Below are 14,982 nucleotides of genomic sequence, written 5' to 3'. Positions count from 1 at the left end.
GTCATGAAGATTTCAGCTCCAGCTCTGGCTGTGGAAGTTTAAGCAAGATTTTAGCTTTTCTAGGCCTTAGAATGTAATATCATGCAAGTAAAATAACATTTCTAATTACCTTTGTAGCTCTAAAGATCAGTGATACTGGGATTTTTATTACCTTGAAAGAGAAGTAATATTCTTGACAGTGCAATGTGATTTAATGTGATAGTAAAGCAGAAGCAAATTTTCAATGTTTTCTTCTTGGCCTCTTCAGTTCGTGCTAATATGTGCATACGAAATAAGCCTCTTCACCTAGGAGCGCCCACCTTAGGCTCTTGCCTCCCCTTTTGACTTAAGAACCTCAGCAGAAGATACAACCCTTGACAAGAGCCATTACTCTTTTGTGCCGTAGATAGCTCAAATGTCAATGTTATTTCTCAAAATTATTTCTTTGCCAAGGGGTGATATTCTCCCCAAAGGATGTGTCAGAATAAGAACAGTGAGTATTCTAGGTGGATGGGTTAGAAGGCATATATGTGTCTGTCTGTCTGTCTGTCTGTCTGTCTTTGGTAAGACTTGTTCTCTCTGCTTGTGTTTTAGAGTGATCATAACCTAAACATCTATTTTCTAGCCATTCCTCTGCCTAATTTAAGCCATCTGGGTTCAACAGAATCAAAAAAATCTACTTGAATCTTGATTTTATTCAATATATTAATTTTACTTAACCTCTGGTCTTTTGTTTAAGTTTAGTCTTTTATTTTATATCTGGCAAAAATCCATCACGTTTAAGGCTTCTTGGGGAGTGATGTAATGTAAGGCCAAACTGGAGATGTATTTCTAGCTTTAAACAAGCAGAAACTTTTGACGGGTTGTAGGAGGCTTTTTTTTTTTTTTTAACCCTTAGAGCATCTGCTCCAAGTAGAATATTTAGCTTATAATGCAGGAGACTGGGGAAACCCGTGGAGAAGAGCACTGTAAGGGCTAGATGTCCAGGCACCGTCATCCTCACTGTCATTGTCACTGAGCAAGCCAAATTTCATGGCTGTAAACCTGGGATAATAAGACATGCACACTCCTTTGTTGCAAGAACAGAATGAAAATTAAACATTATACATTAAGCTGGGCATGGTGGCTCATACCTATCATGAGAATCACTTGAACCTAAGAGGCAGGGGTTACGGTGAGCCAAGATCATGCCTCTGCACTCTGTCTCAAAAAAAAAAAAAATTACAGTTCAAAATACTCTGATAGAATGAAAGGTATTATCTCAGTTCATCATGTTTTGGACATACTTGCTTGCTTGCAGATACTGATGAATGTTCCGTGGGCAATCCTTGTGGAAATGGAACCTGCAAGAATGTGATTGGAGGTTTCGAATGCACCTGTGAGGAGGGATTTGAGCCAGGTCCAATGATGACATGTGAAGGTACGTCTCTTAAACGAGAACAGTTGATTACATGTACTGATCATGGGAACAGTTAGTTGATTACAAGTCTTAATATTAAATACTACTGAGGGTGTATGTAATAAAGATCATCTAGGCCTGACGGGCCGTTTGATCATTCTTCTTTGGTGGCCTCTTCTCTGCAGGGAAAGGGAGATATCCAAGAAAGATGTGGCTGTGTGCTCATGGCGCATGCATCTACACTGGATCTCAGAGAGTTCTCGTTGGCGTCTCCCTGCTATTTATTTTTAGATGCCCCTGTGTTGTTTACTACCTTCTTTCTTATTCTCACTTTCCCCTTCTGTTTGTCTCTCATGCTCCCTTTCTTTTTCTCTTCTTTTCTGTTTCTAGAAGCACTGCACACTGAGATAACCACCAACGTCCTGTAGCCATCTGGAGGCAATCACAGCAAAAGCGGGTGCCTATACTATATAAGCATCTGAAAAGTGTCCATCCATAAGCCTGGTAGAATGTATAGGAAGAAGGAAAGGGGAGGAAGTGGCTAGAGCAGTGGCTCTTAAACGGTGGTTCCCAAGAGCAGCTGTATCAGCATCACCTGGGAACTTACTAGAAATGGACATTTTCAAGTCTCATCCAAGACCTCCTAAATCAGAAACTCGGAGAGTGGGGTGGGGCCCAGCAGCCCTCTAGGTGATCTGATACACTCTCAAGTAGGGATTCACTGGCCTAAGGAAAGAATGAAAGAGAAGTAAAGGCAGAGGATAAAGTTGGTGCAAAGAGAGTTCTTCCGCAGATATGACCCATCCATGCCCATTGTCAGAGTTGTGGTAAATCTGTAAAGGTTGTGACTAAGTCATGATCTGGGCTCTCACTCATGTTCTCAGTCAGCACTGGGCTTTGGGAGCAACATGATAGTTGAGATGGTCTATTTTAACCCTGCTTTTCCAAAACACATTCTGATGGTTCCAAACTCTGCATTCCGCAGAAATCACTTTTTTTTTTCCATTAATGGTAAACTCATTCTCATCTATTTAAGGTTTCAACATGGACATCTGTGTAAACCAAGTGTCTCTGTCAGTATAAAATGATCTGTAACACTATTTGCTTGGGCAGAAGAATGGCTATTTCACAGGAGCCTCTTTGTTTGGGGGGAGAGAGGTGGTTAAGAATATTGGAGGAGTTGGTTTCTGTTCTGACCACAGCTGTTTTGGCGGAATGGAAGAAAACGGATTCCCATGCCGTGTCACTGTAGGGAGTGGCAAATGGTCAACCTGAGCCTTCAAAGCCAGAATTTCAGAAAAGTCCCTCATATGTAGGTGGCCTGTAGTTTCCCATCCACCTAAATAATCATTAATAATTATACCAGGATAACAAACATAAACTAGGACTGTGCTGGGAGAACCAGGATGGATGGTCACCCTACTTATACAACTATGAAATAATCACCCCTTTTATAATTGCCTGGAAATAGGAGACCGCTTTATGCATCCATATTTATGACAATGAAGCATTGTAACTATTGGTGAAAGTTTGAGAGTTTTTGTTCAATTGGTAGGTTTCCTTTTGTTGCTGTCCATGATCCCTCCTTTTCTTACTTTCTTCTGTTGCAGATATAAACGAATGTGCCCAGAATCCTCTGCTCTGTGCCTTCCGATGTGTGAACACTTATGGATCATATGAATGCAAATGTCCTGTGGGATATGTTCTCAGAGAAGACCGTAGGATGTGCAAAGGTGAGTCATCGTGTTCAAGGTCATCTAAGCCAGGAAACTCTGTGAGGGGAGATGTCCCTCAGAGCTCCCATTAGTAGGGGAGGGCTGTGAATAGGGGAATATAAATAGTCCATGGGACAATATGGGGGTCATCACTGCCATGTTTTCCCCTAAATCGTAGCTGGAAGCATCATCAAGCCAAGTTGAGGACTGCACTGCAGATCCTTTATTAGGTCTCACTGTGCATTGCATACTCACAACATGCTGGTATTTCTACAGGATGTGGGAATATAAAGAAAAAGACATTTCCCCACATTCAAAAAACCCAATATGAAGAAACTGAGATAGATACAAATAAGGTATCATAATACAGTGTGATAAGTGCTATGGTGGTTTTATACACAGACCCACACACACACACACACACAGATATATATATATAATGCTCTGAGAACACTAAAGGATATTCTATTTTAAGAATGAGGTAACACATGAAATCTACTTTGCTAAACCATCTCCATTAAAAATACCTCCTGAACACCTGCAATTTCCTAAGCACTGAACTAGGCTCTATTTAACAAACTTCAGTAATCATAGAGTTTGCCCTTGAAGAGCTCTGATTTGCTCCTTTCAAGATCTTAAATGAACAAACACCTGTTCTCTCAAGATGATGTAAATACAATTTTGCTTAAGGGTGAGGAGAGTTCCTAAATGAAAGGTCCTAATCATATGCAGAATAAATATCAAATTTCTCACCTCAGACTATGTAAAAGGGAAAGAAAGAAATGCAATGGGACAGAAAGTAAAGACTGAGGAAGGCCCAACCAAGTCCAGAAAAGGCAATGAAGGAGTGAAGAACCAGTAGAAAATAAGATATCTGTAGATGTTCGGCTTTTTATTAAAGCATAAAAACCAAAGCTTTTATTACATAATAGTCATTCTACTATTGTATCCTATTTATTAACATTATCATATAAAAATCATATTATATTGGCCAGGCATGGTAGCGCACACCTATAATCCCAGCACTTTGGGAGGCCAAGGTGGGTGGATCACCTGAGGTCAAGTGTTCAAGACCAGTCTGGCCAACATGGTGAAACCCTGTCTCTACTAAAAATGCAAAACTTAGTTGGGCATGATGGTGCATTCTTGTAATCCCAGCTACTCAGGAGGCTGAGGCAGGAAAGTAGCTTGAACACAGGAGGCGGAGGTTGCAGTGAGTCAAGATGGTGCCAATGCACTCCTGCCTGCCTGGATGATGCAGTAAGACTCCATCTCAAAAAATAATAATATATTGTGTTATTATAATTATTGCATAATGTAAGCTTTGATTTGTTACTCTATTATATGATTGTACTGTTATAATTATTGCATTATATATTGATTATGATGCTATAGTTGTTATATTAAGATATATCCATTATATTATAATTATATGAGGCCCTTTTAGTTAAATTAGTCAAAAAGAATTAGAAATCATGCTTCAACAAAGGAGTATAAAAAGTAAAGAAAGGGACGACCAGACATGGTGGGTCACACCTGTAATCCCAGCACTTTGGGAGGCTGAGGTGAGTGGAACACTTGAGGCCAGGAGTTTGAGACGAGCCTGGACAATATAGTAAAACCCTGTCTCTACTGAAAATACAGAAAAAAAAAAAAATTAGCCAGGCTTGGTGGTGTATGCCTGTAATCCCAGATACTGGGGACGCTGAGATATGAGAATCACTGGAACCCGGGAGGCAGAGGTTGAAGTGAGCCAAGATCGGGCCACTGCATTCCTACCTGGGCAACAGAGAGAGACTCCATCTCAAAAATAAATAAAAATAAAAAAGGAAGAGAAGAGAGAAAAGGCATGATTAAAATCATGCTTCTTGAAGAGGTTGTCAATTGATTAGGGAGCAATTTCTTCAAGTTCAAAGGTAGTTAGAAGATTCCATTCTTTAGAGATCATACTCAACACAGCAGAAGGAAATACGGCCAATACTGAAATAACATAGATGAAAACTGGTTACTAACTAACATTTTGTGTTTTAAAAGTCAGGCAGATATATGCATTTTTTTGACAAATTTGCAATTATACATTTTTTACAGACGAGGATGAGTGTGAGGAGGGAAAACATGACTGTACTGAAAAACAAATGGAATGCAAGAACCTCATTGGCACATACATGTGCATATGTGGACCCGGGTATCAGCGGAGACCTGATGGAGAAGGCTGTGTAGGTAAGAGGATCCCTGTGGAAGGAGCTTTGAGTGTGCCAGAAGTGACAGTGGGTAGAAGGAACCTGGGCTCTGAGTTCTTGTGACACTGTGTTCACTTACCTCATGTCAAGACTCTTCATGGCGGTGCCCTTGCCTCTTGATCATTTGTGAATTCCAGGAGCTCAGTCATTCTCCCTCTCAACTGGCCTTTCTCTCTTTCTTGACACGTTTGCTGCCAGTATTTGAACAGCATGCCTTTTCTCTCTTCCCCTTCTTTACTTTCCATAGTTTTTGTTAATTGGGGGGTTACTTCTCCCCATCACATTGGAATGCCTCCCTATCGATTTAACTTTGCTACCAGGACCCTGACATTGAGTATAAATGTCAGAGTCCTGGTAGCAAATAATCCTGGTTCATACCTCTGAACCAGGATTATCTCAAAACCACTGGGATCTACCTCCAGAAAATCTGGTCAGTAGCATCCAGGCACTGATATTTTTTTAAAGCTCTCAGCTGATACTAATGTGGATCCAACATTGAGAACTTCAGCTTTAGATCAGGAGTTGGCAACTACTAGAGCCTACAGGCCAGTTCCAGCCTGCCAGCCCATTGTATGTTTTTTTAATAAATAAAGTTTTATTAAACATAGATGTAACCATTAATTTGCATATTGTCCGTGGCTGCTTTCATACCACAGTGGCAGAGCCAAGTAGTTGCAACAGAGACCATATGACTCATGACCTCTGCTTAGACAGTAATTACAGGAGAAAATTATTAAAACATTCTCACATGCATTCTCTTTCCTTTTAAAAATAAGTAGCATTATAAAGATGTATTTTATGTTGTCAGTGATGAAGATTAAGAATCCCATTGCCCTTTTACTCTATACAATACAGATTGAAGCAGTAATTAAAGAAAGACTCTAAAAGCACAGAGAAAGAAAATATGTAGATTAATTATCACACACTGGATTCTCCTGGCTCAGTGATTCTCAACCTCAGCTTTGGAAAGCTTTGGAAACACTTGGAGAGCTCCAGTCCAACCTCAGATATTCTGATTGAGTTGGTCTGTGGGTGGCTTGGGCATTGGGGTTTTGAACCTGTTTTAACATTGTTCTGGATGTCACCGTCCAACTTCCTGCCTCTCCTAGTGAGAGCTCTGGTTCAGGGACCCTGAACTATTCTCCAAAGATGGGAAGCACTTCAGCAAATTATTTATGATCTCTCTAAATAACAATCAGATAATTCTAAGAACCTGTACATATTTTAATGTTTTTTTAAACCTAGAAAACTGAATTGTGGTTTATGATTTAATATTATTGAAATACTACAATAAACACAACTTATGTTGAATCTGAAGATTAATCTAGACAAACTCCCCCAGATCAGCATTGACCATTATAGACATGATTCTAATGTGTATTAAAATATTTCTTTCATATGCTGATATTCACATTTTTCCCTCCTTCACTGGAAATAACCCTTTGGGAGACCTCTTTATGTCCTAATATGAAGAAATTTAATTTTTACTAAGTGAAAAATGTAATTGTGCGTAAAATGCTACCATCTATGTTTAAGTATATAAAATGCTATCAGTTATGCTTTTAAAAGGGCGGAAGTGCACACACACATACATACATTACGTATGTGCTTGCTTTTTTTTTTTTTTTTTTTTGAGACAGAGTTTCGCTCTTGTTACCCAGGCTGGAGTGCAAAGGTGCGATCTCGGCTAACTGCAACCTCTGCCTCCTGGGTTCAGGCAATTCTCCTGCCTCAGCCTCCTGAGTAGCTGGGACTACAGGCGCACACCACCGTGCCCAGCTAATTTTTTGTATTTTTAGTAGAGATGGAGTTTCACCATGTTGACCAGGATGGTCTCGATCTCTTGACCTCGTGATCCACCCGCCTCGGCCTCCCAAAGTGCTGGGATTACAGGCATGAGCCACTGTGCCCGGCCTGCTTGCTTTTATATGCATAATCCATCTCTGGAAGGATACATTAGAAATTGGCCCCAGCACTGGTTGCTTTTCAGAAGGGGAGTTTGGTGTCTGGGAAATAGGGAACAAAGGGGGTACTTTTGCTGAATCCCCTTTCGTCCCTTTTTAATTTTGAACCACGTGAAGAGATAAGCTATTTACAAACTATATAGGAAAGAAGGAAGATAATCTATTCTTCTAGGAAAGATTCAGATAACTCTGTTTTCAGTCCTTCAGTGAAAGCAAACAGTTATGAATGAATGAAGTCCCTTTTATACCTTTTAAATTTTTAGCCATGTGAACAGATTAGTGATTCAAAAACTAAGAAGGAAGGATGAGAGAGAGGGAAGAGGAAGGCACTCTATCCGCTATAAAATAGTCAATGACTCTGCTTGGTTTTGGTCCTCCCGTAAAATCAAACAGATGAGAATGAATGTCAGACGAAGCCAGGGATCTGTGAGAACGGGCGCTGTCTCAACACCCGTGGAAGCTACACCTGCGAGTGTAATGATGGGTTCACCGCCAGCCCCAACCAGGACGAGTGCCTTGGTGAGTACAGTCAGCAGCACGCTTTCCTAAACTCAGCCTCCACACTAGGATGCTGGAAACCCAGACCTCTTATTTGAAATACAAGAAAATGTCAAAATCTGAGGAAGGATGAAAAATGTTCATATTTTGGAGATGCCGTAGTGACTGTGATTGTCCATTGGGCTTAGCACCACCCTGCAGCTAAATTCTTCCTTTGCTAATTGGATCCTGAATCACTTGTTTGGAATTTCTTGGCTAGCTTTGAAGCCCTTGGTGATCGCGATCCATTTCCATATGTTTCTCTGCCCCTCTCTCTGTAAGCATGGCTATTCCCCTGTATTTCTGGGAGCAGAGAGAGTTATAAGCTTGTCTAGGCCAATGTCTTTCTGCCTACTTACTGAATGTCTTATTTGTTTTCCTCAGACGTCATCCTTTCTCTTTTACTGCTGTCTCCAGCTTTCCCCTCTTGCTCCTTCTCACCCAGGGTAAAGTGTTACATCCTTTTTTGGTTTTTATATCTGACCAAATTTTTAATACCTTGTTTTGCTCTTAAAATTTCCTAACATCCCCTTTGCCATATAATGTCCCTTCCAGACAATCGGGAAGGGTACTGCTTCACAGAGGTGCTACAAAACATGTGTCAGATCGGCTCCAGCAACAGGAACCCTGTCACCAAATCTGAATGCTGCTGTGATGGAGGGAGAGGCTGGGGTCCCCACTGTGAGATCTGCCCTTTCCAGGGGACTGTGGCTTTCAAGAAACTTTGTCCCCATGGCCGAGGATTCATGACCAACGGAGCAGGTACTTCATTATGGTCCAAAAACACTTGCAGGGAATCTGTTTGTGTTTGTGTGTGTGTGTGAAAAACAGATGAAAATACAGAATCTGCAATATGTGCCTAGGTTGAGTTGCACAGCTGAGCCCAACAAAAATTCTTCAGTATGGAGTTTTAGACATTTGAGGCCATGCTGCCAAAGTGCCCTTGGTCCACTTGATTAACCTGTGTGTGCTTAGGACCCAGTGAGTCTTCAACTTCTTAAACAGAAGTTTACTATAAGTCAGTTGGTTACTCAGAATATAATTTTTTAAATTTTTTAGATGAACTTTGAAATAAATGATCATTAAATGCCCAAACCGGTCTACCAAGATGCAGAACTTCTAAAAGTGGCCAAACTATATTACATGAAAGAAGTATAAACATGCTGATATCTTGGCAATTAAACACAATTGCATCTGGAAAAGAACAAGCTACTGAACTAGAGAAGGATGAAGAGAGTGTCAGACTGTCTGAGGCAACTCTAGAGATTTCTAGGCCTGTCACTAATGTCATTCCTATGTTTATCAACAGTAACTACAATTAGTTTTTAGTTCATAAAAGGACTGAGAAAAGGAGAGAGCTTTTTTGAGCTCCTTGGGAGGGAACTGGAAGTGAAGGGGAAGAAGGAGGTTAAGAGGATTCTGTTTACATTGGAAAGATTTGGCCGAAGGCAGAATAATGGAAGTGGATGTGATTTAAAAAAAACATAACTAGAAAGATAAGATGGCGGGACCAAAAGCAATTTGTGATTCTTTAGAGGCTGTAACAATCAGATGGTTGAAAAAACTCATTTCTGGAGACCAATAAGAAGTGCTGAATTGTTCTCTACTTCAGAGTAGAGTTCTAAAGGTCAGATACACCCAGCTGTTGGTATAAAATGGTGATTTGGCAGGCAAGGGTCGATAACCCATGTGGAAAGTGCTTGTACTGGCACTTCGCCAAGCAGTTAAGGAGGTAGATGGTTCAGGATGTGGAGGACAGTGGCTTTAATGCTCAGCAGTGCATACTGACCCAGCCTTTGTCTCTGTGGTAGAGCCATGAGTGAGGGTCTCCCTTCCTTAGCAGGCGGCAAAACCCCAGCACTGTCATCTACCCCAGAGCCCTGATTGGTTTCCCCCTCACCAGAGGACAGAAGTTCATCTCATTTCCCCAATATTATGTCACTTGAACTTTTTCAGGATTAACTCCAAACAGAACAAAAATAATGTAAAAAAAAAAACCAAAAACTCACTTCTTATTTTGAGCATGTAATATTGGGAGGGAAATGGGGTTTCCTCCTCCAAAGGATGTGCTTCTGGGATTCATTTATGAGGTAGCAGCAGGAGGCAAGCTTGATGGCATGTGATGACACACAAAGCCACGTATGTCGAGATGGGCTCCCTGTTTTGTGGACCCAGAAGAGAAAACAAGATACATTTAGAAGACCAATTGTTGTTTTTAAAGATTTTCTGTAGCTGAATTATTTTGTCAATTACAGTCTAATGAAGTTATTTGTTTGCCTTTCCATATAGCTACCATTACATAAATTTATGCTATCATCCCATTGGTTTAATTTCTTAGGCCCCTAATATAGTAACCCAATTTATTAGTATTTACACTGAAGTGACCCCTACATATTAATGTTGTCAGTTTTATGATATATTTATCTTATTTTATATTTTTTAAATTACAGATATCGATGAATGCAAGGTTATCCATGATGTTTGCCGGAATGGGGAATGTGTCAATGACAGAGGATCATATCATTGCATTTGTAAAACTGGGTACACTCCAGATATCACTGGGACTTCCTGTGTAGGTAAGTGTCTATTTCTGATGGCTTATCCTCAAGTAGAAACTTTAGATTATGGAATAAAATAAAATAAAACCCCCAAGCTAAAAATCTTAAAAGTCTATGGGACAATCATCAAAGTTTACAGAGTTTACTTTTTCTTTCCCCGGAACTAAAATTCTTTGTTAGACCCTGTGGAAATTGAGCATGTAGACATCATTTTTAGATGCACAATCACACTGTATTTCTTTGATCATAGATCTGAACGAGTGCAACCAGGCTCCCAAACCCTGCAATTTTATCTGCAAAAACACAGAAGGGAGTTACCAGTGTTCATGCCCGAAGGGCTACATTCTGCAAGAGGATGGAAGGAGCTGCAAAGGTGAGGTAGAATTTACTGTTGCCCCTCACCTAGCACCTGACACATGGCTGCATTCCTCTGCCTGTATGGACTCCACAGGCAAGCCGAAAGACCTGCTCTACAGGCAGGAGGTGCTTCCCTGGGGTTAATGCCTCCATGGGACCCACTTCCTATGCTGGAGGGAGAAAGGCTAAAGCCAGGGAGATTGTGGAGGACCAGTGGGAGCAGCCATCCTCGCTGCATGCCCCCTGGGTATCCATGGCAGCCATCCATGAGGGTCTCAGATAGCAGGGCCAGCTCTCAAAGGCTCTGGTGGGGCAGATTCTTACTTGGTGACCTCCTCTCTGCTTTCTGGTTTTTCTATTCATTCTATACAGCCGTATAGTTCAGGTTTCCAGGAAAGTCCTGCCTCAGAATAATCAGTGCCATGATCCTAGAGGACAGTGTGCCTAGTTAATTAGATGCTGTGTCCAGATTTTTGTTCTGCAGAAAAAGTCCATTCTTGCCTTCTAGGAGCTTCCCTGAAACATGAGTATCACACAGAATTAATAACTAGCAAAGCTCTGGGCAAAAATCCCTTCTCAACCAGAAGTTATCCTTTACAAAATTTTGTGGTGTTAATTGACTCCTGTAAACATCTTCCTCTCCTTTCCTAAGAACGTTATATGTAGTGAATGGCACTGGTGAGTTATACTTAATGATAATTTGGGAAACGAGAGATTTGGAGAAGAAAAGGTAGACCAAGTGGTAGAGCAAGAGATAGTATGTCATGCCATGAAACTTTGAAGGAAATTTATAGAAACGTACAGGAGTAAGGAAGGTGAAGGGTAGAGTCGAGTCCCTTTTCCTATTTTTTCTCATAAAGCTTAAATTCTTCCACTGACTTGGTATATATAACTAAAGATCAAATGAATGATGTAGCTATGCGTACCACTGAAACCGAGAAAGGCTAGAAGGGTAGAGTGTGGGACCAGCACACCCCCCCAGAGATGGGTGGGATCCAGATTGGAGGAGAGCAGAGAAGTGGAGAGCAGCGAGAAGTTGGGCTCTCGACCTCTTTCCTGTGTCTGCTGAAAGGGAGAGTTAAGAGGCATGTAACAGAGGATGATGTCATGGGCAACTGCCTGAGGCCTTCCTGTGCAGCACAAAGCCTGTATAATCCTCTAGATTTGGGAGAGGAAGTTGAGAGATCTACTTACACATTTTGACCATCATAAATGAACAGTTGATCACAGCTTTGTGGAACTTGTTTTACATCTGGGGTCACTCTGAGTTCTACACAATGTGAAGCTGTAACTCAGAGCCAAATTCAAGGGGAAAATATCTCTCATTGTATATATTATCTGTAACAAACAAAACAAATTTATAGCTTTTTTTCTAACCTCTGGGGACAGAAAATGCTCAAAAGTTTCTAGCAATTAAAAGGTGAAAATGAAAATGCATTAATAACAAAGAACAACTAGAATTTTTACATATCCACTCACAACTTGTCCCTTTTCCTGTTTTTTTCTTATAAGGTTCAAATTCTTCCACTTACTTAGTTTATATTACTAAATATCAAATGAATGGTGCAGATAAGTACACCATGAACACTGAGAAGAAAGAGACCAGAAAGGTGGCCCTGGGAGGAGTGTGAGAGCAGCACATCCCCAAGGAGAGATGGGTAGGATGCAGGTTAGAGGAGAAGGGAGGAGGAAGGGCGTTCTTGGAGGCAAGAACAGCGACTGCGGCTGTTCTTCATGTGTTGTACTCATGAAGCAGTGTTAGAAGAAATCGCTGAGTCATCTTCCTCACCTGTTGCAGATGAGCTTCAGCAAATGTGCGATGTTGCTCCAGCGAAGCTCCTTGGGCCGTATACAGGAAAAGCCAGTCCACAGGCTCTAAGAAAGCTGAATAGAGAGTACATATCAGTCAAGCTCTCAGTAGTGCAAAGAATAGGACAGGCTGCATTATAGGACAAGTCTGGAGAGGGTCTCTCAGTGTAGGTCCATTCCAGATGTTACTCTAGCCAGGAACTGGACCTGTGGAGTGAAAGCAGTCACTGGCAAAGCTAGCTCCAACACAGCTGTGCAGATGGTGGGTGTACAATGGTTAAATTTGTGATAAAATAAGGTCACTAATGTTTATTCCTGAATATGCAGCAATTGTAAAATTATCATTAAAATTCAGCTAGAAGCTAGACAGAACGTTTTATCTCTCGATATTTTGAAATAACATTGGAGTTGAGAATGCAGCTAGAAGTTGCGGCAGTGAGGAAAGAGGACTGGTCAAAGCAGAAGGTTTTATTGAGATGTGCAAAATAATGTTGGATGAACACTGGAAGCAGTTCTTTGTTTTTTGAGATGAAGTTTCACTGTATCGCACAGGCTGAAGTGCAGTGGCGCAATCTCAGCTCACTGCAACCTCTGCCTCCCAGGTAGCTAGGATTACAGGCGTGTACCACCACACCTGGCTAATTTTTATACTTTTACTAGACATGGGGTTTTGTCATGTTGCCCAGGCTGGTCTCAAACTCCTGAGCTCACAGTGATCAGCCTGCCTCAGCCTCCCAAAGTGCTGGGAATACAGGCATGAAACACCATGCCCAGCCTGGAGGCAGTTTTACTAAAGTGCCTTTAGCTATCAGAGTGAATTTTTCCTTTGTTTTGTTTCCTGTCTGATTGCTCTATTATATTTTATACTAAGAAGAATCCCTAACTAAAGGAATCAGATTTTGTTTTTGAGGACTTCGTTTGAGTAGATTAAAAACAGCAAACAGAAAAGAACTAAGCCAGCAAATTCATTTCCAGCTTCAACATTTCTCTTTGCTTCAACTTAAATAGGTATTTTCAATGCTCTGAAAAATGTGCAGACTCATTCCTCTTTTACTTCATTATAAAATTTGTTTAAAATGTCATGATTTATTGGAAATTCCGTTGTTGAGGAATTCATGCATTTCTCCAATTAGAATTGTGTTTTCTTGGAGTCCCCAAAGATCTCTCTATATTTTTTTGAGGGGACAGGGGTCCAAATTGACGCCTTGTTTTATCTTTCAGAGCTTTATACACTATGTCTCTTCTTGGCGTTTGCTGTGCCTTCTTTCTGGTCAGGGTCATCTCAGACTTCGAAATCAAAACTTGGAGCTGCCTCATAGGGGTGGCTTCTCTGATCGCGTTTTGTTGGCTTGGTTCAAATGCCTATCTCGCATTTTCTTGTAGATCTTGACGAGTGTGCCACCAAGCAACACAACTGCCAGTTCCTCTGTGTTAACACCATCGGTGGCTTCACGTGCAAATGTCCTCCCGGATTTACCCAACACCATACGGCCTGCATTGGTGAGTGGGAGAGGAAAAAATCCTACATGGAATGTAGCGATTCTTTTCCATTTCCTCTGCTGTTGGGATAAGAAGACAAAAGCTCGAAGAAATATATGAGTGTGTGTACGTGTGAGCACACACACCTGTACGTGGATGTGGAGAGCTGTTGGCCTTATTTGGCCTTTCTGAGTCATCCTTCTAACTTTCTTTTAAACGATACAAAGAGAGCTTTAGGGGATTTTAACCCCTCTTTGCTTCCACCGCTTCTCATAGATAACAACGAATGCACCTCTGACATCAATCTGTGTGGGTCTAAGGGCATTTGCCAGAACACTCCTGGAAGCTTCACCTGTGAATGCCAGCGGGGATTCTCACTTGATCAGACTGGCTCCAGCTGTGAAGGTGGGTAGAGACCTCAGCTGCGATCCAGCTGGTGAATCCCTGTGGAGGTGGCCTGCGTAGTTATTGGCACCTTCATCATCAGCCTCTATGAGATAGCAGATCTGAGCCCAGGGAGCCACCCCTAAAATAGTGTGCACAGGGCCTGTATCTCAGAGATTCATGTTTTGTCTCAGGCCTGTGTCTAACACACATGCCTTTCCTAAGGATATCAACACCTTTTCTGCTCAGTTTTTAATTTAACCTAATAGGGAATAAGTCAGTCAAGAAAAATTGGCAGATTCTTGACTTTGATTCATTAATTTTCTGGTCACTGGGTCCAGAGCCATAAAGGGATTTCCCTCATGTGGAGTAAACATATGAGGAATAGCTCTTCTGATGACATTTAATTAAAAGTTTAAATGATATTTGTAGGAGCTGATTGTGGCTTTTGACACCTTTTGATTTCTAATTCTGGCACACACCAAATAAAAAAAAAAAAAAGAAAAAAAACTAACACAAATAACTTCAGAGCTGTCCTGGAGAGTACTTTGGGCTCTGCAC

General features: G+C 41.1%; 1 protein-coding gene across 2 annotated transcripts in view; it reads left to right on the top strand.

Annotated features, from left to right (window-relative positions):
- Nucleotides 1-14,982, top strand: part of FBN1 (fibrillin 1) — a 241,102-nt gene that overhangs the window by 213,525 nt on the left and 12,595 nt on the right. Inside the window, exons 54-62 of one of the 2 annotated variants that reach the window (XM_012442316.2) lie at nt 1,280-1,399; nt 2,989-3,111; nt 5,182-5,313; nt 7,691-7,816; nt 8,390-8,596; nt 10,285-10,410; nt 10,643-10,765; nt 13,942-14,058; nt 14,314-14,442. In XM_012442316.2, coding sequence (XP_012297739.2) covers nt 1,280-1,399; nt 2,989-3,111; nt 5,182-5,313; nt 7,691-7,816; nt 8,390-8,596; nt 10,285-10,410; nt 10,643-10,765; nt 13,942-14,058; nt 14,314-14,442 — 1,203 coding nt within the window. Of the gene's footprint in view, nt 1-1,279; nt 1,400-2,988; nt 3,112-5,181; nt 5,314-7,690; nt 7,817-8,218; nt 8,281-8,389; nt 8,597-10,284; nt 10,411-10,642; nt 10,766-13,941; nt 14,059-14,313; nt 14,443-14,982 lie in introns of those variants that run through there. The other variant, XM_064365642.1, reaches the window with a different exon arrangement.

This window comes from Aotus nancymaae, unplaced genomic scaffold (assembly GCF_030222135.1).
Source record: "Aotus nancymaae isolate 86718 unplaced genomic scaffold, 86718_ANA_hifiasm-v0.15.2.pri h1tg000062l, whole genome shotgun sequence".
NCBI classification, from domain to species: Eukaryota; Metazoa; Chordata; class Mammalia; order Primates; family Aotidae; genus Aotus; species Aotus nancymaae.
This window is presented reverse-complemented; position numbering and strand designations above follow the sequence as displayed.